At 44.9% G+C, this 25,348-nt stretch overlaps 1 protein-coding gene across 2 annotated transcripts; it reads right to left on the bottom strand.

Moving 5' to 3' along the window:
• Nucleotides 1-289: 289 nt before the first annotated feature.
• Nucleotides 290-24,479, bottom strand: Phf11 (PHD finger protein 11). Of its 2 annotated transcripts, none has more exons than XM_028870394.2 (10): nt 24,230-24,479; nt 20,942-21,063; nt 16,029-16,136; nt 9,643-9,776; nt 7,845-7,894; nt 7,119-7,186; nt 6,335-6,386; nt 5,623-5,754; nt 3,675-3,746; nt 290-1,217 (listed from the first exon to the last, which is right to left on the bottom strand). In XM_028870394.2, the coding sequence occupies exons 1-10, from the start codon at nt 24,270-24,272 to the stop codon at nt 1,198-1,200; spliced, it is 801 nt and encodes a 266-aa protein (XP_028726227.1). In that variant the 5' UTR covers nt 24,273-24,479; the 3' UTR covers nt 290-1,197. The 2 variants fall into 2 exon arrangements, with proteins under 2 accessions (XP_028726227.1, XP_028726226.1); XM_028870393.2 differs by lacking the exon at nt 290-1,217 and adding an exon at nt 1,310-1,983 and having other exon boundaries at nt 24,230-24,466.
• Between the last annotated feature and the right edge of the window lie 869 nt (nt 24,480-25,348).

Raw genomic sequence — 25,348 nt, 5'->3', positions numbered from 1 at the left:
TAAAGATTTTATTTCTGTTAAAAGAGTGCAGTTGAATTATCAGAGTGGGAAATGCATTTGAATTGGGAATTCTTAAAAATGAAAAGTAGCAGCTATATCAGTTGTGATACATATCAGTTATTAGGGGAAAGTGGAGATTGGGTTAACAACCAATGATATAATGGGATATAAAGGTTTTTAATGTTAATTTTGTACAAGAGTGCATATGCCATGGCACTCTTGTGGAGGTCAAAGGGCAACTTGTAGAAGTCAGTTCTGCTGTGTGGGTTCCTGGCATTAAACTCAGGTCATCAAGCTTGGTGGCAAGTGCTAAACCATCTCACCAGTTTGTTGTTTGTTTGTTTGTTTGTTTGTTTGCTTTGAAATAATGGAACCAAATGGAGTTGACCCAACAAACAATTATTCTGTAGATGGTTTGTGTAGAATAGGGAAAAACCATCAACTTGTTTTTAGCTCATCTATAAAACAGTCAGCTAAACATGGGTGTTGATGAGCCTTCCCCTAGGTCTACAAAATGCAGCATTGAATAAGGGAATGTTTACTTCCCACGGTGCCATCTAATAGACCCTGGGCTTCCAGACATTTCCTTATATAGAAATGGTGGGTATGATTATTTCGTTCATTTTTCACTAATAAAAGAGCAGGCGTATTTGGTCAGTTTGCCCAATATTTGCCAGCATTGTGAACCCAATTAAGTGGTGCTCCCCTGTGCCATATAACTTACTGTGATTGACAGGTTAAAGCTGAATCTAGGCAGGAGAGGAAGCTTTAACATAGAAGTGTCCCAGCTGATGCTGATGGGTGGTCAGATTGCAGTCATTCCCGGTTCCCTTTCATGAAGTGACTTAGACTGGCGTTGGTACCAGCATTGCACCAGGAATGATTCTTTAACAAGCATGTTTGAGCACTCATTCCAAACTGGGGGCACAGCTCAGTCCCGTTCTGGTAGCTAGCATTATTATGGACGTGAGAATCATGATAGGAAATCAGAACTGAATGTGAAGGAGTCAAGGGTCAGGAGCAATGTAGGCATACAGATCTGAGTTGCATATTGTTAGGTGGGGAAAATGTCTTAATTCTTCCCCATTCCAAATTCTTAATGATGCTCATATTCAAAGAGCCAAGTTTCAAATGATGGTGCTTGTCTTGAAGATGGCGCATGCTCTTGTAATAACAACTGTGGCCAAAAAGATGCTTCTAAAAAGACTGATGAAGACCTGTAAAATCAGTAAAACAAAGCAGTGTATTCTACATTGTTACAGCTGAGGGCTGCTGTGAACTGTATTAAATAAACTGTCACTCATTACAATGTATTTTACAAACATTTATTGAGTTTGCTAAGTCTTGGGAATGTGGTAGTGAGCAGAAACTCGGTAACAGCAAGCCACGGGAATGGGTTTCTGCTCAACTCTATTGGAGTTATTAATACTGCGAGAAGGCTATTATGAGACCTACTGGAGGGACAGCAGAGACGAGAGAAAGTTCTAAGATTTCACCACAGGATGTGCAAGGGCTCTGGTACTGCTGTGGTTGACTGGGGTGGGTAGGGAAGGCGCCACAAAGAGAAAGACTTCCTCGCTCCTTGGATGACAGATGGGGGGATCTGTTCTCACCTGACCCAGTTGACCTGAGGAGCCATTTTTACTGGTGCAGAAAAAGTAGGCAAGTGGGATGAGGAGAGGAGACAAGAAACACCCAGTCAGGTGTAAAAAGCAATCAGCAGTAGCAGTAGCAGGTCAGGGGGGATAGGGACCTACGTAGCTGTCACAGGCTGTCTTCCAGCCTGCTTGCATCTCAGTAGACTGGGCATTTGAACTGGGGGTCTTCAGGGAAACAGGGAGGATCCTGAAGTAGAGCTGGAGTAGTTCAGGTCTCCATTTTCTTGAAATGAGCACAAAGTTTGTGTTAAGTTCCCAAGTGCCTCGAGCTGCTCCTTCAGCAGCCTCTGCCTTTCTTCATGTTCACAAGCTTTGTTCTTTATTACTTTGAAAAGAAAGAAAGTGGCTTTAGCTTAGGCAGTAATTTGATTAGAAGTAATGTGCTGTCTCTAGTCCGGATCAGTTCATATGTACACTCCACAGTAGTTGTGCCTCAATTAAAAAGATAGTGATATGAGCAGAAACGGCTTTTTCCAGGGCTTCGCTTCCTTTTCTGACTCAGGATGGAACCCCAGCATTTAACACACGCGACTGCATACCTTTATAGCAGAATGTATCCATTCGTTCAGAGACTAGAGAACGTAGCTAGACTCCCAAAACTCATTCAGGAGCACATCTCTGGCTCTAATGACATTTGTTGCATCACACCTTTGGGTGTGATTTAGGAAAGGGAAAGCTTTTATTGTAGAAACCTACCAAGGTCATTTTCGTTAGGTGTGAAAGCGTCACAGTTGAAGTTCTAAGTTCATAGTTGTCGGCAGGACAGCGTACCTGCAGTCAGCTTGAAATACTGTGCTGGATTCAGCCAGACCAGAACGGCACTGTGTCAGGTGATAGCCTTGCCCACTGCTTCTCGTGCAGTCCTGGGTGTGTCACGTGCTCCAGACACATCATTTTCATACTAATTGACACATGGAAGTACCATAGGAAACACAGCTTTCTGAAGGCTGTGTTTTCAAGCTATTCTTAACAGACATGCAACTTTTAAAGTAATTTTTCTGCTGATAAAAATGAATATTTCAGAGTTCAAATAGGAATGAGTAACAGAAAACCAAAATGAGAGAGTCTGTACATACTGAGGCGGCACAGGCAAACTGTTTTCTCCGCAGAGAGAACTGTGCTACCCTGTTACTGAGAGGCGCATCTGTAGAAAAGAACATGGTAGAGCAGTGTGGTCTGCGGTGACCGCAGGGCCATTCACACCAATCCTGTGGGAATCTGGCCCACACCGTGTCTGGGTGTAGTGCATAGTGGTCTGTAGTACTGAAAGGGCAGAATAAACGCATGCCGCCTATGTTTTTTAGACAAGGTTTCACTGGCAATCCTCCTGCCTCACCCTTTCAACTGCTGGGATTATAGATGTGCACCACAGCACCCAGCTAACTGTTCCCACCTGTGTACTACCATTGTTTCTTTAAAAACAAAACAACACAAAAACAAAGAAAAAACTTATTTTGGCTATTCTCGCTTCCCCCCCCCCTCCCCTGATGATTTTTAGGATTACAGTACTCTGCTTCAAGAGATGAGCTTTGAAGATACACTTAGGAAAAGAATGACATTTCTTCCAAGTGAGAAGGAGGCATGCTGCAGGATGGGTCCACTGATGGCTCCATCTTGTTGCCTGGGGACAGAGAAGCTGCAGGAAGCCTCTGTGCCTGGCTATACATGGGTCGATACTCTGCAGTTTTAGAATCAAAAACTTGTGTTGTTTCTGCCTTGTCAGTCAGTTTTTCTGATTACATAAGAATGTGTGTGTTTACCTGGAAAACAGAACTCTAATCCATCCACCTATAAATCACTGCTATTTCTATGGCGTCAGCTGTCTATCGTCTGTGTCTGCGTGTCTGTGTGCACCTATGGTTTTTGCATGTTTTTCTTGCTGTGTGTCATACTATTGTTGTAATGGGCTCTTTTCATTTGGTAAAAACTGTCTCTTAGAAGTATATTTATTGTTTTGTCACCTGCCGTTTTGATCTGAATCATAGATGTCTCTAAACCACACTGTTGGTCACCTACCTTCTTGGAATTTTATTAATGTGTCTTCAAACAGTCCAGAGTCAAACAGTAAAGTATCGATCTCTTCATAGTCTAGAGGGAAAACAACTTCCTGTGTTAATTTGATGGGAGTGAATCACACGGGAGAAACCAGAAAATCACCCCCAATATGGAAGAGTAAGCAGCCGAGGAGTGCAGGACAGTGCAGAGGCCCTTCAGGGAACCCCTGAGAAGCAGCAACTCAGTATTTCTGTGCGGCTGGAACTTGTTTCAGGGAGCCCCCAAGTGATCATAAGGCACCCACAAATTTGAGAGTTCTTGGTCTTCAGAAAATAAGTAAATAAAATCATGTAACAAATGAGCTCTTAGAAATGTTTAGTTGTAGTTTTATCTCTTGGTTTTAGCATACAGAAAATCATTTTAATAAGTCCAGATTTTACATTGCCACTTACAGTATGAACCATCCAGATTCCCCTAACAAGTAACTAAAGCTTTTAGTTCATTCTGTAGGTTAGAAGAGGTCACAGTATATAACTATATACTTGCATACTGTTAAGTGACCCTTTTTATTCCCTAGGAGCTCATTAAGAAAGAAACATCAGGGCTGGAGAGGTGGCTCAGAGGTTTAAGAGCACTGACTGCTCTTCCAGAGGTCTTGAATTTAATTCCCAGCAACGACATGGTGGCTCACAACCACCTATAATGAGATCTGGTGCCCTCTTCTGGCCTGCAGTCATATATGCTGTATACATAATAAATAAATAAATCTTTAAAAAAAAAAAAAAAGAAAGAAAGAAAGAAAGAAACTTCAGTTAGAGTTGATCTAAACAAATTCTCCATGGTCTGGCAAGATGACTCAGCAGGTAGGGGTGCTTGCTACCACCTGATAACTTAAGTTCAATCACCAGAACCCACATGGTGGAAGTAGAACCGACTCCTTGTCCTCTGACCTCGTGTGTGCTGTGGCAGGTGCACGAGGCAATTTCTAAGTGTATGTGTAAGAGAGAGAGAGAGTGTGTGTGTGTGAGAGAGGGTGTGTGAAAGAAAGAGAGAACATGGGTGTAGGTGTCCTCAGGGTCCATAAAAGTGTCAGATCCCCAGGAGCTTGAGGTATAGGCAGTTGTGAGCTGCTAGACATGGTGCTGGGAACTGAACCCAGGTCCTCTGCAAGAATAGAATGTGCTCTTCACTGAGCTGTCTGTCACTCCAGGCCCTTAATAATTTTTTAAAACCCTTGATTTATTAAGGAATACAATTTGATGCACATGAAAATTATAGCCTAGAGGCTGTTCCCAGCGCCCATGGGTGGCTTACAACTGCTTGTAACGCTGGCTCCAGGGTCTCAGACAGTTCCGTCCTCTATGGGCACTTGTGCCCCCGTCCATACCCCCCCACATAGGTGTGTGTGTGTGTGTGTGTGTGTGTGTGTGTGTGTGTGTGTGTGTATAATTAAAAATAGTAAAAGTACATCTTAAAACATCAGCTGCAGCAACAGCAAAACCAGCCAAACAAACACAACCCATTCAGCTGTGTATACCTGTGGGAAACAGCCTACCAGGCCTCAGTGCATTTTTGCCACCAACTAAAGAATCTGACTTTTTCATATCTTGTTGATTATTGTTGACAGTAGATCTGGCAATAATTTAATATTTTCAGTCTTACTTATTTTGTGTATGAGTATTTTGCCTGCATGTACATATGGGTACCATGTGCATGCCCAGTAACTGTACAGGATAAAAGAGGGTGTTAGATTCCGCCTCAAACTGGAGTTATGGTTCTGAGCCACTATGTAGATGCTTGGAGCTGACCTCACGTCCACTGCAAAAATAGCAAGTGTTCTTGACCACTGAGTAATCTCTCCATCCCATAATGAGTGTTAGTAAAGAATGGGTTAAAGAAGGGAGGGGAAAAGCATGGAAAGAAAATGTTCTGTTTTCTAGTATTTGTTTACATTTAGTCGATTCAGTACCTGATTCTGAAGCGGTCTCACTCAGGAGTTTTCCTTGAATTGAATCAAGTTTTTCTAGTATCCCTTCAAATAATTCAGTAAGAAGTCCTGCTTCCTTGCATTTCTTGAGAAAAGGAACTTTGGCAGTTGCATCTAAGAACAGAGAATGCATTGTTAGAAGGAAGTGGTCCTAGGGCAGCTCTTCGCTTCACGTGGTGATTCTACTCTACCATTGATGGGTGAGCAGAATTGTCCGATTTTTCTGAAACTCAAATAGCAAATGCTACAAAGAATAAAAACTTTTCTCTGCTTATAGTAACTGTATGAATTAATGTGATTTTTGTAAATTTTACCTTCAAGTGTTTGAGGTGACAGCCCCTCTTTTTTGTCACAGATGCTATGTTGTAAGGACATCCCTTCTTAGAGAACAAAAGCCACCTGTCAGTGAGTGGTAGCACACTGCTGGATGCTGGCCTCAGGCAAACCCACCTTTCCTAGTAATTGTGTCTCCTCAGACTGAGAAGAAGCGGGCCTTTCCGACTCCAGTCATTTTATATGGCGGGAGTTCTACTAGAGTGCATAGTTATAACAAAATAAAGACTTCCGTTCCTATTAGGTACCAAAAGTCCAGAAGACTAAAGATCAGAGCACGCCACCAGCATGAAGAGATGGGTCGACATTTTTATAAATACTTGGAGGCACCATGTTTGTTCAGCCATCACTGAAAACAAACCTCTGTGGCTGCCGGGCTCTTTTCTCATACGTCTTTTGAACTTCTTTGGTGACTAGAAGAGAAAACCAGATTATGTTGACTTTTCATATTGGCTTTGAATACCACATAAAAATGTTTTGCTATATAATTAAATGTATTAATCAAATGTAACAAATGTATTAGACAAACTTTTTTTGGGGGAGGGGGTTAGTCTTGGTAAACTCCTGAATCCAAATGGCACTCTCAAATAGCTGAAACCTATGAGGTAGGCTGTTTGTGGCCTGCAAAACAACTCTTAAATAAACAATAAGGAAAGATTGCTATCCTCTACTAATTTAGTTTATATGAACTGATAGAAATACTTTTTCAAATCTCTCCAAATTCTTTCATATTTTAGATCTACTAACCCAGAAAATTGTAAGTTAGAAATTAGGTCAGGTGTGGACATGCAGCTGGGAAACACTTGGTTATGAACGAATGCTTCTCTGTACTCTCGGCCTGTTTAGGACCAAGTAGCCTGTAAGGTCAAATGTTTTCACTAACATGGTGCCAAGGGATGCTTGGTAGAAGCTGAGGAAATGATGCCATCTCCTGAGCTTCTAGCTTCTTACTAATCTCAGGATGCTTCTAACACGTCAGGATTCTTCCCAAGAGGCCACCCTAAGACTACTTTCAGCTTCATCTAGGGAAAGAACACACATGGAGGATGGTGCAAATGCCAACTCCTCCACTGATTTGTAAAGTGTGAGCCTCTAACATTCAGAAGGACTTTATGTGAAGAAATTAGATCTATAAGTCAAATTACCTGTTCAGGGGAGCCTGATGGGAGGCGTTTCTTCTTTGCTGTCCTTTTCTGCAAGCTTGGGCTCTCAGCTAAAATAGAAACCATTTAAATCTTAGAATGTATAAAGCAAAAGATTGGGCCGGGCGGTGGTGGCACACGTCTTTAATCCCAGCACTGGGGAGGCAGAGCCAGGCGGATCTCTGAGTTCGAGGCCAGCCTGGGCTACCAAGTGAGTTCCAGGAAAGGCGCAAAGCTATACAGAGAAACCCTGTTTCGAAAAACCAAAAAAAAAAGATTGATACACTTTTAATCCCAGCACTTGCAAGGCAGAGGCAGGAGAATCTCTGAGTTCAGGGCCAGCCTGGTCTACAGAGCAATTTCCAAGACACTCAGGGCTACACAGAGAATCAATCAATCTCTCTCTCTCTCTCTCTCTCTCTCTGTGTGTGTGTACATATATGTGTATATACATACACACATTACTATCATTCCCTGTCCATATACAGTGATGGCAAGCAGCTCTTTAATGGTACTTTCCAACTACGGCTCAGTGGTTGAAAGCACGGGCTGCTCTTTTAGAGGACCCAGGTTTGGTCCCCAGCACCTACATGGTGGCTCACAGCCCTCTGTAACCTAAGGTCTCCATACAAACAGGTGTACATATAAAATTACAATTCAGAAGAAGTTAGATTATTTCATGGTTTATCTAAATAATTAACTTTTCTTAAACCCACTTTAGAAACTTACCACTTTGACTGGTCCCTGGCAGTTCTGGAGCATGTTTTTGGCAAAATAATCTAAAAATACAGAATTTCAAAGAATCATTGAATCTTTTCATTTGTAGAGATCCACCTGCCTCTGCCTCCCCAGTGCTGGGATTAAAGATGCATACCACTACACCGGCGAAAGTATTTATTTTTAAAAGGAATGTATGTAAGTCTGAGTAAAATTATTAACCCACATCAAGTGTGGATGAGACTAGCCAATACTGTGCCCTGTGAGCGTTAGAAAGGGAACTCTGTTGTCTGAGGGCGTGGATACTGAGTCAGTATTTAAGCAGTGCTAGTTCCTGTGCTGTGATGAGAGACGTCTAAGGAACTAATGTCTAAGATGTTCAAGCATCGGTCTGACTACCCAGATTGTTGCTGCTCTTCAAAAGTAATAGAGAAGCACGTGCATTCATCTGGAGAAGACTGAAGAGCAGAGCCTGCCTTCTGGAGCTTATCTTCCATGGGTGTCCTCAGAGAGGGATGAGGCATAGCGGGCTGGAGAGCAGGCGTGAGGGAGCTCTAAGAGACTGACTTCCTGCCCCTAGGCTTGCCCTCATGTGCGCTGTGGGACCTCGTGTCCTCCCCTCTGTGCAGCCTCCCCAGCAGCGTCCAGGTCAGAGTGGACCTTTAGACCTGGTACTTCTGCGCCCTTCTCATTTAGTCTCAAATTCCTAGACTGACTTTGAACTTGTGCCCCGCACCTCTCGTGCTTTGATTTTAGCTATGTACTACCATGTTTGGCTGTAAGTTTTTTTAACGTACAGGAAATATTAGGACAGACCCTCCTCCCCATGCCCTCCCCATCCCCAGCGTCAGCCAGCAGTTTTCAGGTCAAGGCAAAGCCCCTTCCTCCTGCCTCAGCACCCCCCTGTGGGAGTGGTCACAGCGACCTTTCTGCATGCCTCCGCTAAGCTGGTGACACCTCCTGTATGTTCATTCTCTTAGTCTCTTAGTCCCTTGGGAGGTACCTCAGGCATTCTATGCACCTCAGTGTTCAAATGAAAATTTAAACTGCAGAGAAGCCCACCTATCCCTTGTGGAAACAATTAAAAAGTTTGTTTTTAATTGAGTTAATTATTTCCAGTATGGTCAATATAGTTTAAAAAAAAAAAAAAAACTTTCGGTGTCTCTGGAAGTTCAAGGCAGCCTGGTCTACTTAGTGAGATGCTGTCTCAAAAACAGAAGCTAGATACAGCAGGGACCTCAATCCCTTTGATTGGATTGCGTGTTTAAAGACTACTGTAATACAGAGTGAGTTCTTTGTGAAAGTAACTAATCAAAGTGAGGTTCCAAGTTTCACAGCAAACCAAATATTACAAGTGCAGTGCGAAACTGGACGGAACTTGAACTGACAACCCAGGGGCTGGTGAGAAGACCGGCTGGTAAAGGGCTTGTCATCAGGTCTGAACCTGAGTTCCAGACCTGGGCCCAACACTGGAAGAAGAGAACTCATTCCCACCAGGTGGCAGTATAGACCCCCAAGCCTGCGGATGAAGTGAAAGGAGGTCTCTTCCTGCTGCCGAAGAACAGGCTTGAACTGGCCCCTGTCTCTTGGTGACCTTTAGTTAGAGAGTCAGACAAAACCTTGAGTGGTTTTTTTTTTCCTGTCCTGCAGAAATGTTGTAAAGCAGAGTTCCTGGTGGGTGTCCTGGAAATCCTGTTCTCATGTGAAAACCACTTGCATAAGTTAAGCTTTAGAAGTATGTCACAATCCAGCCTTTCCTTATCCACCCACCCACCCCCTCCACCTCGTAGTTTTAAAGCTGCTGAATTACTTGTAAGTTCCTTCAACTTCATCAACTTGTAGAACTGCGTTGACCTTCTTGGCACAGGAAAAGTGGTAATTCTGGGAACAGGTTGGTAAATCACATCCCACGGTGGCTCCTCCTTTAGTACATTGTGTGCATTTCTATAGAAGAACAGATCATACTGGGTAAGTACCTGTTCCTTTGATAAGAAGTAAGGGTGTCATTAAATGTCATTTAAGTCAGCAGCCCTGCATTTTTATCCCGGCTACCACTGGTATATCCCAGCCTTCATACCCACACTAAAAGTGACTTAAATTTGCCAACCCACTCGGAAGTTTCAGCAAAACTGCAACCAGCTGGAATAGAAGGCCTGGCACATAGTTGCATCATGGTCTATGTAAATGCAAGGCATAGCTGGCTTCAAAAAACTATCTTTCCATTTGAATAGAGATTTCTAAAGAGCAAAACTGGCAGGCTTCTTTACCTAGGCAGGGAGCTGGCTAGGGGACCTGGAACCTGAGGCCAGAGCAGCTCCTGGTTGTACCACTGAGATGTGTGACCTCAGCTGGCACTTACTATGACTTCCTCTTAGACATGTATCCCTGGGGTGGTGTAACTTCTACAAGGTTACTATCGGGGATAATATGAAATAAAGGGAACCTGTTTCAAATTTGTAGACACCAAACAAAAACACAACAGTACAATGTTTATCTTGATCCTTTGATTTATTTCCCTATCGGGTTTTATATGAAAGTGATGTAGAGATAGTTTGGCATTGGGTGGCTCCAGGAAGCCTTTTTGAGCAGTGCTAGTTTTTCTGCTGTGATGAGGGGCAACCTAGCCATGACCGAGGCTGATTGGCACCATCCTCTAGATGAATGAGGTCCAAGCACAATGAGGCTGCTCCATAAAGCAAGAGACAGCGTTCACGGTATCCCAGGTAAGCACAAACAAGCACATAAGGAAAATTCAAAAGTAGGTGAAAAACAAGATTAAGATAGAGGTAGAATTCTGAACCCGAGCATACAAGAGTGGCTAACTGTGAAGGAACAGTGTAGCTTCATGTACAGGGAAAACCATGAGACTGCTGCCTCACAATACACTTGCTGTCAGTTCTGCAGTGGTTAAAGCATTATAATGGCAGTACAGCAATATTAATGGCATTATAACAAAGGAGGGCTATCCAAGAAACACAGGCAACAGAAGCCCCAAAGGAAAAGCATAAGAACTGGTGGTTCTGGTTTTTACAGGGATGAGTAAAATTTGAAGATGTTAAAGGTGAAGAAAGACAGGAAGTAAGCTAGTCACAGTAAATTAAAGGGTTACAATTTAGATTCCCTCAGCCCAATATGGTGGTACACATCTACAGTCCCAGCTATTCAAGAGGCTGAAGCTGGAGGATTGCAGATTCAAGACCAATATAAGCATCTTAACAAGATCCTGGTTGGAAAGGAGTGTTGGGACCAGCCGACCTGTCAAACAGCACCTGAACAGGGGAGTGAGATTAAGAAAAGACATAGGATAGAATCTGGAGGGCACTCAGTGAATATTGCAGCAGCCCCGAATTTATTTCTCATAGCCTTTTTATACTCAAGGCAAGGGGGGCAAAAGACTTCCTTACCATGGTTCAAGGAACAAACAAGTATAAACACCTCCTTAATTCTCAAAGCATCTAGTAACCACATCCTGTTATTTGGCAGCCTTGAGGAGCAGAACATCCAGTAACTATGCCTTTGGCAAACATTCTAGTATGCAGCCTTAAGGAGCAAACACAAGCTTGAAGTCTCTGACTTTGAGACAAGTTGGAATCAAGCCACAGCTGGAGTCACTGTGGGCTCCCACAAAGGAGGAAATGGGGAAAGGCTAGACAGGCAGCTCAGTGGTGAAGCATTTGCCCTAGATGGCTGAGTCTCGGGTTAAACTATAGTACCCCAGTGGGGGGGCCACAAAAGATGAAAAGCAAGTGACTCATCTTTTGCATTTCATCCAGGTAAAGTCAAACTAGTTATTGAGGACATGGTGGCTGTGATGTTGCAGCCACTGTTTTAGGACAAGGAAAGGCAGGAGTAGGTAAGGCAGAGAAGGTACCTGCGCATACGAAAGTTACGGGGATGTCTTAGCTTGCTGTCTGTTACTGTGATAACCATTATGACCAAAAGCAACTTGGGAAGGAAAGGGTTTATCTCATCCAGGTCATACTCCATCACTGAGGAATGTCAAGGCAGGAACCAGATACCATGGACAAGTGCTGCTTGCTTACTGGCTTGCTCCTCATGACTTGCCCAGGTTGAACCTTCCCACATCAATCATCAAGAAAATGTCCTGCAGAATTTGTCTGTGGGCCATCTAGTTGGGGACATTATCTCAATTCAGATTCCTCTTCCGAGATAACCCTCGCTTCTGTCAAGTTGACAAACAAAATGAAATGAAAATTCTACAGGAAAATGTACATGATCTCATAAAGTAAAATTTCAAACACCACATAATTGCAGGTCAGCAGAAGTAATCTTGCCTAAAAAGCCCAAGACCTGGGGTTGCTCCCCAGACTGCAACAAATCAAGCACACAACAGTGGTTTTTATGTTCTATGGAGTAAAGCAAAGCAGTAGTGTCGTCATGTTCTTAAACTTGAGCCCGAGTGAGGTGGCGGCTCTGCAGAGAGGAACAGAGGAGCAGAAACCTAAACACCGAGAACCTTTGGCATGCAAAAAGAAAAAGAAGAACCAAAAAAGAAATGTATTCTAAACAGAGGTCACTGAGGCTTTGTGGCAAGGATGAACCTCCCATCGGCAAATTTACTAGAAGTACAGGAAGCATGGCCTCTTGCCATTTGGGTACAGGGAGTGAGCAGTGTCTGCAAAGTGCTAGGTCATGCAGGGTTGGTTGGCAAGAGTACGGAGATAGGTTTTTGTTTGTTTGTTTTTTCTACCTAAGTGGCAAAAACTCATCAATATTTTGACTGCCATGTGGAGAACAAGCTTGGAGGAATAGAATAAGCTGGGTAGGGGCAGTGGAAGAGAAAAACCAAGTACTAGCCTTTGACAAGTCTGGAGAGCTACAGCAGCCCCTTCACTGTAATGGCTTAGTGCTGAGAGGCAAGTTCCTGGAGGATGCAGGAGCATCGAGTGGGCCTTGGTGTGGAGCAGGAGGGGGTGAGGGGAAGATGACCCTTACACCTGAAGTTTGGAGGATAGGTGAATGGTGGTGCTGTTTGGGGGGGGGGGGCTAAAGGTTTATATGGGGGGTGATGCTCTTAGCCAATTGGATGAGAGCTGACCTGGGTATCCATGGAGATGGTGGTGGTCTGGAATTCTAGAGAGGGGACAAGTAGATGATGTTGGTGTTAAAGCCAGGTGAGGCGGATGAAGCCACCTAGGTCATGTTCAGACCCAGGAAGAAGCTCAGCCTAGGCTTAGGTATTTCAGATCTCTCCAGCTGAGCAGAGGAATAGAAAATGGCAGGGCATATGGGAAGAGGGGCTGACAGGAGGTGTCTGTTTGCTCAGAAGGAGAAATAAGGTACTTGGGGACGTTGGTGAGTGAGTGAGTGGTGAGTACTGATAAGGAGTCGAATTAGGACAGTCTTCAGCTTGCTGTTGGGTAGGGAGAGATTTCAGAGATGAGTGGATGCTGAGGGAGGAATGTAAAACAGGAAGCGGCCAAGCCCCTGCTGTGGTTTATAGCTGTGACTTGGGTGTCAGAACAGTGGAGACTTTCCTCCAGCCATTGCACGGTGTAAGTACTAGTGCCACTCATTCTATTCAGACAGTCACCGAGTGAGGAAGAGGTGTGTTGTGTGGGTGGGCTGACTGATGTGGGTCCAGACTGCAGAGGGCTTCCTAAAGAACTGCTGCAGCTGGGTTTAACCTTTCCAGGGGTCAGGGAGATACAAGGCAAGGCTTTCTCCTCTGCAGGAACTGCCCACCACACACAGAAGCTTAAATGGGCATAGCCTTTCCCAGAGACAGTTTGTCAACACAGGTCACCATTCTAAGATGGACTTCTGAGCTGTCAGAGGTCCACTGCAGAAGTACTCGAGTAGGTTAGACAGAAATGTCTGACTCAGCACTGCCTGTGATAGTGAAACATTGGTGTACACTTGTTACTGAGCTAGGTGATGACTTCACTATGTAGGCGTGAGGGATCTGGTAAAGAGAATACCCACAGTGATACCACAGGCTGTCAGTGATCTAGTGTGCCCCGTTCCTTCTAGCCTTTAACACTTTTGCACATTTGTGCCTGTGCTGGCTAGTTTTATGTCAACTTGACCCAAGTTAGAGTCATCTGAGAGGAGGGGACCTCAACTGACAAAATGTCTCCAGCAAATCAGGCTGCAGGCAAGTCCGTAGGGCATTTTCTTAATTAGTGATTGATGGGAGAGGGTCCAGCCCATGGTGGGTGGTGCCATCCCTGGGCTGGTGGTCCCAGGATCCATTAAGAAAGCAGACTGAGCAAGCCATTCGAAGCAAGTCAGTAAGCAGCACTCCTCCAGGATTCTGCCCTGTTTGAGTTCCTGTCCTGACTTCCTTTATGATGGACTACAATGGAAGTGTGAGCCAAATAAACCCCTCTTCCCCAACTTGCTTTGGTCCTGGTGTTTCACCACAGCAATGATAACCCTAAGACAGTTCCCTTGGGGATTCCTTATCTTTCTTTTTCACACTTGGAAAGAGTGCAGAGGCCCTGCTTCAGGAGGAGCCTTCCTGTGAGGGTACTACTGATCCCTCCCAAAGCATGTACACTGCTGGTCTGTTCCTGCCTAGGGACTGGCCTCTCCCCCACGAGGACGCTGAGCATTTGTCCAGATAGCAAGGTTCCGGAAACACTTGTCAGTGAGTGGGCAGCCATCACCTCACATGACTGCGTTCCTCCCACTGTTATCCTTCACTTCCGATGCATCTCCAAGTTCTCCCAACAGGAAAGTCTGAAAACTCTCAGGGATAACAAGCTCTTTTTCCATATTCTACTGTACTCAACTGCCCTCATTCTGCAGTTGGGCTGTTTGTATGTAGGCCACCTCTAGAACAGCGGTTTTCAACTTGTGGGTTGCAACCACTGGAAAACCTTTTCCTTACGGTCTTAAGGACCGTTGATGCTCAGTAGCAAAATCACAGTTATGAAGTAGCAACGAAACTAAATTTATGGTTGGTGGTTCCTGAGACTATCAGAAATAGGTGTTTTCTGATGCTCGTGACCCACAGGTTAAGAACCACTGCTCTAGAGTCTAACGATAGCTTTCCTTAATTCTATCCAATCAGCAAATAATGGTAAGAATAAAGTTCCAGTTGAGTTTGTCCTGCCACTTTGTAATTAGAAGGAGAGTTTACATAGAACCTGCTGGTACAGATCCTGACACTTCACGAAGAGCATGTACCAATGTGTACCCAGTCATTTATACTTTACTGTGGTTGTGGTTGGCCCCGGAGGCACTCAGACTTGCTCTCCTGTTTACTAATCTGCAAATGGCCTTTTACAAAGGAAGCCTGGAGCCCCAGTGACCCCAGGAGGATACCCTCCCAGGGACAGGCCCCTTATGACCACAGCTCCAAGGCAGATGCTGATCAGTGATAAGACATGCAGCCACAGTAGACAGTCAGAAGACAGCTTTATGGCTGCCATAGGACCAGCTAGCTGCTTTGGGGGCAGCCATAGGACCAGCTAGCTGCTTTGGGGGCAGCCAGAGGACCAGCTAGCTGCTTTGGGGGCTGCCAGAGGACCAGCTAGCTGCTTTGGGGGAAGCCAGAGGACCAGCTAGCTGCTTTGGGGGCTGCCAGAGGACCAGCTAGCTGCTTTGGGGGCAGCCAGAGGACCAGCTAGCTGCTTTGGGGGCAGCCAGAGGACCAGCTAGCTGCTTTAGGGGCAGCCAGAGAGCAGAAGGAAGAACCTAGGCGGCGCTGTTGAGCTGCTGAAATTGGCATTTGCTTTGGTGAAATGCCATTAAGGGCCTTGTCAAAGCCTGTCTGATTGGAGGGTTTCCTCTCCGACAGAAACATCGGAAGCCTACTTGCGTGTGTGATGGCCTATTGTAACTAGACAGTGCTTAGCTGAGTCTCGGTTCCTCACAGTCCTACTTTCAGCTCTCCAGGATGTTACTCTAACCCCACTTTACCAACAGGCTTTCTTTTTTAAATGAACAGCTTTATTTTTACTTCTTTGTATGTGTGTCTGAGTGAGTGAATATGCTAGTGCAGGTGTCTGTGGAAGCCACCAGGAAAGGTTCCAGATGCCCCGGAGCTGGAGTTACAAGCAGCTGTCAGTTACCATTTGGTTGCTGCGAACCAAACTCGGGTCCTCTGGAAGAGCAGCAAGCATTCTTAACTGCTGAACCATTTCTTTAGCATCCCCCACTAGACTTTGCTTTGACTGTAGCCCCCAAGATTCATCCTGTGTGAGAAATAAAAACATGTCAACTTACCAATCTTCTTCCTCTCCAGATCTCTTTCTTTACCGATTTCACAGCAAAATTTCTAGATTTATTAAGATTATCATGAGCTTCACATTCCACCAGTGCTGATGAATACAGCTGCAGGTTGGGAGAAGAAAACCCAGAGTTGGTATGAAGTAGTCCTGACCAATACAAGTCAGAGAGGGTACTGAAAGGCCTTACAAGGAGTGCAGAGTGAACGATGGTTCTGGGTATTGGCCACTTTGCAGGTACATGAACAGACAGGAGTCATCTGACTTCTGTGAGTAATCTGTCTCCAGACAGGGTTTGTGCTTTGTAACTGATCTCCACTGACTCTGACCCCAGGCAGACAGTGGCTCCTACACCGCTCTTTCCCTAGCTTAGGAAGGTGTAGCTGAAGCCAAGCAGTCAGAGTAGTAAAAGCAAGGACAAGAGGCCATGCCTGATGGCTTTCCGGGGCCCACTTCTTAAACTCCGAGAGCCATGCCTGCCTCCGCAACCCTTCTTTTTAGTTGTTGAGACACGGTCTCACTGTAGCCTGGCTGGCCTGGAACTCACTCACAGAGCTGCACCTGTCTCTGTCATCCAAGTGCTGGGATTAAAGGCGTACACTACTACACCTGACTTTTATGATGTTTTTAAAAGACATGGTCTTGCTATACACCCCAAGTTTACCTGGACCTTGGCCTCTGGAGCACTGGAAATGTGGGTATGGGCTACCACAGCTAGCCACCAACCCCCTTGTATGTTTTATCTGGCACAAGTTTCTTTCCTCTTCAGTCTTAGGGGATGGAGAGATGGCGTAGTGGTTAAGAATGTACACCTCTCCTCTAGTGTTCATTGGACCTACATTCAGCTCCCAGCACCCACTTTGAGCAGCTCACAACTGACTTAACTCCAGCCCCAGAAGGTCACACACACACACACACACACACACACACACACTAAAATCTTTTTTAAATTGTATTAAATCGGGGGCGGGGGTTAGGAGGTGGGGTGCATGCACACATAACCTTCTGTACATGTAGAGGCCAGAGGTTTACTTTGGCGGTCTTCCTCTAGTACTCTACTTTCCCCCCAATGATTACAAGTATTTTGCCTGCATATATGCATGTGTATCACACGTTCCTGCAGAGGTCTGAAGAAGGCATTGGATCCCTGGAACTGGAGTTACACTTGGTTGTAAACTAACATCTGGATGCTGAGAACCGAACCTGGGTCTTCTGCAAGAGCAGCTTAAACACTGAGCCATCTCTCTAGCCCTTTTCTGCCTTATTTTTTGAGACAGTCTCTCTCCGAACCTGGAGAGCTCACAAATTCAGCTCATCTGGCTGACCAGCTCCTAGCACCCTCCTGTCTGTCCCTCCCAGCAGGGGATTACAGGCACATGGCGCCATGTTCAACATTTGGCATGGGTCCTAGGGATTGAAGTCAGGCCCTCACGCTTATGCTGAAAGAACTTTACCAGCTCTCAAGCTCTAGGTAGCTGGCATTTGAGTCACAGAAGACCTAAACAATCTGCCTGCTTCCAGTTGAAGATTAATATAATACATAAACTCAGATAGCAAAGAGCATAAACACAAGAAGAATTCTGTGACACATAGGTAAAGCTTTTTTTTTTAAAATAAGAATCAGAAATCATAATGAAAATGTTAACACTTGCAAGTGAGGGCAGAGAACAACTTTGGAAGTTGGTTCTCTTTCCACCTTGCTTCAATGTAGGGTCTCTATGTATCTGCTGATCTGCTCCAGTTGCAAGCTTAGTACATTAATATGTTGTACTTTATCAGGATAAAAGTTGCTCTCTAATGCCGGGCGGTGGTGGCACACGCCTTTAATCCCAGCACGCGGGAGGCAGAGGCAGGCGGATCTCTGTGAGTTCGAGGCCAGCCTGGGCTACCAAGTGAGTTCCAGGAAAGGCGCAAAGCTACACAGAGAAACCCTGTCTCGAAAAACAAACAAACAAACAAACCAAAAAAAAAAAAAAGTTGCTCTCTGAAAGACACTGGAATAAAAAGGTGGACCAATGAGGTGACTTGTCAAGTAAAAGCATTTGCTGCCAAGCCTGATGACCTGAGGCTAGCCTGGCACCCACATCATGGGGGAGAAAACTGAATCCTGCAAGTTGTTCTCTGACCTCCACCTGCCTGTTGTGGTATATGCATAAAAAAAAATAAACAGCTGGAATTTTTTAAAGGCAAGCAAGAGAATAGGAAAAAATACAATATATAGATCTGATCAAAGGCTCATATCTAGAATATAGGAAAACCTTATAACTCAATAAGACAATTCAATTTAAAATGGACAAGGGTATCAGAGAAAAAGCCTTAGTGAGTAAAAGCATTTGCTGAACAAGCCTGACAACCTGAGCTCAGATCCTGGAACCAGTGTAACAAGGCAGATGTTAGGGCTCAAGTCACGCTCCTGCAATCCTGGTATCCTCCAGAGGCAGAGGGGAGAGAACCAGCCAGAAGCCTGCATCTGCAGCAGGAGGAATGAGATCACCTCAAAGTGAGGTGGAGGAGAGTGCAAGCACCTGAGAAGGCCATCTTCTGACCCCCACGTGCAAGCAGTGGCACATGTGCACACACACACACACACATACACCTTTCTTTTTTAGTGGACAAGGGTCGAGGTTATGGCTCAATGATAAAACATTTGCTTATTATTTCCAGGCCGTGGATTTGATCCTCAGCACCACCAAAACACAGGGAGGGGCACACAATTCAAATAGATACTTCAGAATGGTAAAAAAAAAAAAAAAACAAAAAACAAAAAACAAAAACAAAAAAAAAACAACCATGGAAAAGATACCCAAGATAACTAACCATCATGCAAATTAAAATCATGGCAATACCAATATGCATGCACCCAATAGACTGGCTTTCAAATGATAAATATTTAAATGTTAAATGTACACTTATATTAGGAAGTGGAAATTCTTGTAGATGTCTGCCCAAGAGAAATAAAAGCATATAGGAGACAAAGGATCAGATATAGATGTTCATTACAAATTTGTTATAACCTCAGACTGGAAATAATGTATGTGTTGATGGGTAGATAAATTGATTATGACATATCCATATAATAAAATAATAAGAAAATGGGGAAGCAAACACTGATACATTCATCTGCTATTCTCAAGGGACCTCCTTCGGGGTAACCTAAGTCCTCTCGTGTTGAAGTTCCCCTTACATAGAATGGTATCTCCTAAGCATACAGCCTGTCCTGGCTAGTCTATGTCAACCTGACACAAACTAGAGTTATCTGAAAGGGAACCTCAGTTGAGAAAACACCTCCATTAAGACCTGGCTGTAGGACATTTTCTTAATTAGTGATTGATGGGAGAGGGTCCAGCCCATTGTGGGTAGTGCCATCCCTAGGCTGGTGGTCCTGGGTTCTATAAGAAAGCAGGCTGAGCAAAGCCATGAGAGCAAGCCAGTAAGCAGCACTCATCCATGGCCTCTTCATCATCTTCTGCCTCTAGATTTCCTGCCCTGTTTGATTTCCTGTCCTGACTTCCTTCGATGATGAACAGTGATATGGTAGTGTAAGCCAAATAAACCCTTTCCTCCCCAACTTGCTTTTTGGTCGTGGTGTTTTGTTGCAGCAATAGAAACCCTAACTAAGACAGCCTATGCCTGCCCTCTTGCGTGCTTAAATCATCTCTGGAATAATACAATGTAAATGCTATGGAAATGTTGTCTACTATAATTGTTATGATAACAAGGTAAGGAAAAGTGCATGTATGTTCAGTACAGGGGCATTTTTTCTGAATATTTTGGATGAATACGTAGATCTAGAACCCAAAGAGGTCCAAATGCACACATGGCATAGAGGCATCTCTGCAACACTGCTGAGCAAAGGAATCCACACACTAAAGAGTCCGTGCTGTTGCAGTTCTGTAACATGGCCTCTGAGAAAAGATCAGTCTCGAAGGACTTGGAGTAGGTGGGAGCTGACTGCAAAGAGGCATGAGGAGATGTTCTGGGGCTCTGGGAGTTCTCAGACTAGACAGTGATCACGTGTCTCAAAACTCAACTGCACATTTCAGTCAGCTGCACTTTGTTTCTGAAAAGGATGCCAATAAAGTTTACTAAAATACCGGTAAATTAACAGTCCGTGAGAAATGGTTTAACAACAAGAAAAAAATATAAGTACACAAGAGGTTAAAAGGAAAAGCCTTTAAGGGGTAAAAGTTCCATGTAGTCTATATGTTTCAACCCTTTGTCATGTTGTTAGGGTCACAGGTGGAAACTCAAGTCTGGGGTCAGATGGTACTATAGACCCAATGCTAATGGCCGATTTGGATGGCTAAATTGTACTTAGGCGAGAGAATGCCCTTGTAGGAAATAGTAAGTTTACAGGACAGGCGATACATATTTAAAACAGCTCTGACAGCTGGGTGTGGTGGCACAGACCTTTAGTCTCAGAACTAGGAAGGCAGAGGCAGGTGGATCTCTATATGCAAATTTCAATAAGACTCTAAAAACTATACTCCTGATAGAACCAAGACAAGGCCCCCTCCTTGAACTGCTCCTAATCATCACTACAATAGAATTCTCCAGAAAAACTCAACAAAACAGGAAAAAAATCATTTAAGAAATCATGACATGGAGGTTTGGGAGATGACTCAGTGGGTAGAGTGTGCCTTGGAAGTGAGCTCACTGGTGGGGGTGTCGAGTGTGGCTTTTTTATCTTTGTTTTGTATGTATGGGCATTTGGCTGCATGTAAATCTATTATCACGTGTGCCTGATGCTCTCAGAGGCCAGATGGGGGCATCACATACCCTGGGACTGGGTTTATGGTGGTTATGAGCCACCCTATGGGTCCTAGGAATGGAACCTGGGTCCTCTGGAAGGGCATCCAATGCTCTTAACCACTGAGCATGTAGTTTTAAAGATATTTTCAAGTAACTTACCAAGCAATTTTCATGAGCGGCTATATTCTCCGATGGTGCAAAGTACATCACACTCCATTCTTCGCCTTTAGGGCAGAAGGCACATGTCCTTTTTTCCATCTTTTCTGTAACCTGACAGACCCCTATAAATAACATTCAGATTAAAAACAGAAAAGCATTTCGTGGCCTTGCTAGCTCCTCCAGTCTTAAAGACGTCTGTTTTTATGGTAGAATCTTAACTCCTGGAACAACAACCAAATCAGCAATGTGAGTGGGAAAAAGCACTGCTTGTGTGGTACAGCCTCTGATTGGTGTTCTAAGCCAGTGTTATCAACAGCAACAGAGCAAGCCACAAAGGTGGGCTACCGTGTCACTGAAAACCTTCCAGGGGCCTTACTGAAAAGCATAAAATGCACAGAGAAGTTCTCCAGTGATGTCTGAGAGCTGCACTTACCTATGGGAAGAGATGGGAATTTAGAGTGAAGGTTGATACCATATCTATTTAGCAAAAATAGTGGTAGGAGGCTCACCCCTGGGGCCTGGAAGCTCCCTTACCATGGGGTCTTGGTCAAACAGAGTACCAGGTATGTGCTTCCTCCTTCAGGCCTTAAATCCAAGAAGAGATCAGTTGGTTACCCCTATAACATTTGTACCACCATTGCACCCATGAACACATCTTGCCATGCTGGTTGTTACTGAAGCTCACAGTGTTCACAGCTGGGTAACATCATTGATGTCTTTTATTCTCAAACAAGCTATATGACAACTTCCAGAACTATGAAAGCTAGCCAAGAGGTAAGAACTTCCTGGTAATTGCTTAATTTCTCTGTGTCCTATGATTAAAAAGTGTGGTGCCTTCAGCAATAGTCTTAGAAAGTTCACAGCTCCTCAAAGTGTAGAGAATATGTCTGTGGGCTGCTCAGTCATAAATAAGACAACCACAGTAACCCCACCTCCCCCAAGGCTCGGGGAACACTGGAAGAGGGGATGGAAAGATTCTAAGAGCCATAGAAACAGTGTCTTCTAGACAGGACAGAAAGTGCTGTAATCATACATTCAAAGCAGCTGTGTTTGCAGCTGTGAGTACAGTTGTGGCTGCCTGCACAAGATCAAAGCAGTCAAATTCTAGCTGGCATGGTGGAGGGGGTCCGGGGGATAACCATGAGCATCCACCCCTAAGTGAGAAGCTACTGTCAGTTGATGGTTTGTGGGGGGGAGGGAGTATCAGTTTTCTTTTGGGTGTGGCTCCTGGTAGGTCCACCATGCACCAGTGGGTAGCCACATGCATGAGTATGTTCAGCACAAATTGGAGATAGTGAAATAGTCCAGATAGGGAAAAGAGCAAAGGAAGATTTGAGCCCTACAGCCCATACACAGATTAGCGAAATGAAATAGTTGATCACCTGGCTAGTGGTTAGCATGTATTTTGGAGATTGGTACCCTTATTTGTGCCATCCTCTCTGCCTGGAACAACTTTTCAAGTTTTCTACCTATGACTGACTCTTGATTTGAGAAAGGAGGACCAAGGGCTAGAGAGAGAGGAAGTGTTTGCTATTCTTCTGGAGAACCCAAGTTCTGTTCCCAGCACTCAGGTTGGGGAGGCTTACAAATACATGTAACTCCAGCTCCGAGGTCTCCACACACATGGCATATGAACACACACACACACACACACACACACACACACACACACACACACGCACATAAATACATACATATGTACAGACATACATAACAGGGACTAGAGCGATGGCTCAGTGTGGTGGTATTGTGTTCCCCAAAATATTGTGCACCCTAATAAACTTATCTGGGGTCAGAGAACAGGATAGCCACTAGATACAGAGGCTAGAAAATGGTGGCACTCACCTTTAATACTAGCCTTCTAGAGGCATGGATCTCTGTGAGTTCAAGGCCACAATGGAAATAGCCAGGCATGGTGACTCACGCCTTTAATCCCAGGAAGTAATGACAGAAAGCAGAAAGGTATATAAGGCATGAAAACCAGTAACTAGGCTGGTTAAGCTTTTAGGCTTTTGAGCAACAGTTCAGCTAAGATTCATTCTGGATGAGGCCTTCCAGTCTGAGGATCAGCTGAGGAATTGGTGATGTGAGGTGGCTGTGACTTGTTCTGCTTCTCTGATCTTCCAGCGTTCACCCTAATACCTGGCTCCAGGTTGTTTTTATTAATAAGACCATTTAAGATTTATGCTACAACTCAGTAGACAAGAGTCTTGTTGCTCTTGCCGAGGATCCACGTTTGGTTCCCAGCACCTACATGGTGACTCATGACCCTCTCATACTCCAGTTCCAGGAGGAGTCCTATGCCTTCTAAATAACACAGGCATCAAATACACACGTGGTACACAGACATATATTTGGGCAAGGCATTTATACACATAAAATAAATCTTTAAAAAAATGCTAGCAGGGGTGGGGGATGGTGGTGGTGGTGGTCACAAGCTGGAATGAATGAATGAACAAACAAGGCTGCTTTTGCTGAAAACCTTGACTTCGCTTGGGCCAGCCATCACTGTAATCACTGCTGAGTGATTGAAGGGGTTGAAAAGGCTTGGCATCAGTGCCTCCCTATTGTGTCTGTTTTCTCCTGCTTTAACCTTTGGGTCAGATTTCCACAGCCTGTCTCCACCAGCTTTTGTTCTGTTCCTGCTGTCCTCTGTGTATTACTTGTTTCCTGTCCCAGAAGAGGACTGCCTTTACATTCCTGAGTTCATGTTTTTCTAAGACAATTCCGGGAATCTTTGGATTGCAAAACTCTCAAATACCTGGATCACCGTGCCCTCAAGATAAGACAATACCATCACAAGGAGATTGTCACCATGGGTGGCCCGGAAACCTCAGCCTGCACAACTCCAGCTTCTCTGAAACATATAGCCACTCGCAACCCCCACAACCTGTTCCTCAGTATTCCCCAACTGCCCCAGACCGGGTCCCCTTTCCACATTGGCAGCATCTCAACTTTTTCAACAGCATGTCTTGAGTATTAACGTTAACGTGCACAGCTCCCGAATCTGTGAAGCAAGGACCCAAGAGGATGGAACCAGGCAACCTAGAGGTCTCAGCTTCCCGAGGCCCACCCCATACCTCCCCCACAACCCCCTCCCCACCCTCCACCGCCAGCCGTGCCTACAGTTTTCCCAGCTGCTGTCCAGCTGCTGTAAGCCTGGCTCACTCTGACCTTGGCACGCAGCAGCAGCCTGCAGTCTCCCTAGTAATCAAGGCTCCCAGAGCTGGGGAAAGGGAAAGTGGAGTGTGGCCCCTTCCTGCTGGTCGCCACCCATCTGGTACTCACCAGAGGGGACTGGGTCACCAGCCTGTGGTGTCTCTTCGGCCATGGCTATGCAGCTGCACTCCCGGAAGCACCACTGGTAGTTTCTAGTTTCCAGTTTCGTTTCTCTAAATCTGGGTGGTGATAGCAGGGAGCAAGCTGGGAGGAAGTGCAAATTTGGGCAGATTTTCAACTCTGAATAGTGTTTTAAATAGTGTTCTTGTTAGGTTTTTCTGTCGATGCTATGAACACCATGGCCCAAGGTAACTCAGGGGAGGAAAGGGTGTATTTGACAGGTTAGTCATCAACCAGGAAAGACAGGGAAGAAAGCAGGAGCAGCAGTGTTTTCTGGCTTGCCTCCCTTGGCTCTCTAACTGCTTTATAGTACAGCCCACAGCCACCTATCCGGTGGTAGCACTGACACAGTGGCCTGTGCCCTCCTCCATCAGCTAGCGGTTAGGAAAATGCCCCACAGGCCAATCTGATGGAGGCAATTCCCCCTTCCCAGGTGTGTCAAGTTGACAACCTGAATAACCATCAAACAGCTTAAGAGAAGCCACACCAGTAACCCCCACCCTTCCTCTGCTTTAGCTTGAGAAACAACTGATCTGTATTTCTGAAAGTTCTACCACACCCTTTGGCTGATGCAGTAGTATCTTTAAACGACACACAAAATTAATGATCCTAGACTCAGTTGCCAATAAGGCATCTTTACTTAGCACCAGTGGGGCACAAAACACCATACAGATGCAGATTTTTCTGTCCATGTAACAAATTAAAATATCCATGTAGGCACCAACATACAGGAAATATGGTGTTGAAAGTTCAGTGCTTTGCTGGGAATTAAGGACAAACTTCAGGGAGGCTTGCACTCTGAGAGGACTAAGTGCAGACCTGGCCTGGCAGAGGAGAGGGCAACTAAACAAGCCAACTTGGACAGCCTGGGCAAAATGTAAGGTCCTAGCGCAGAATGGAAAGTGCCTTCCTTTCTGGAAGGTTCTGGAAAAACCCTTTCTCACACTCTTCAGTAAGAATAAATGAGCAAAATGGGTGGTGGTGGCACATGCTTCTAATGCCAGCACTTGGGAGACAGAGGCAGGTGGATCGCTCACGGTTCGAGGCCAGCCTGGGCTACAGAGCAAG

This window comes from Peromyscus leucopus, chromosome 9, assembly GCF_004664715.2.
Source record: "Peromyscus leucopus breed LL Stock chromosome 9, UCI_PerLeu_2.1, whole genome shotgun sequence".
NCBI classification, from domain to species: Eukaryota; Metazoa; Chordata; class Mammalia; order Rodentia; family Cricetidae; genus Peromyscus; species Peromyscus leucopus.
This window is presented reverse-complemented; position numbering and strand designations above follow the sequence as displayed.

What these genes read in the sequence shown, in the direction of transcription:
- Phf11 (XM_028870393.2), bottom strand. Translation starts at nt 24,272, where the DNA reads ATGGCCGAAGAGACACCACAGGCTGGTGACCCAGTCCCCTCTG. An exon ending in TGGTGACCCAGTCCCCTCTG is followed by an intron (nt 21,064 to 24,229) that starts GTGAGTACCAGA and finishes TGTTATTTATAG; the next exon opens with GGGTCTGTCAGGTTACAGAA. An exon ending in GAAGTTGAAGGAACTTACAA is followed by an intron (nt 7,895 to 9,642) that starts GTAATTCAGCAG and finishes CTGTATTTTTAG; the next exon opens with ATTATTTTGCCAAAAACATG.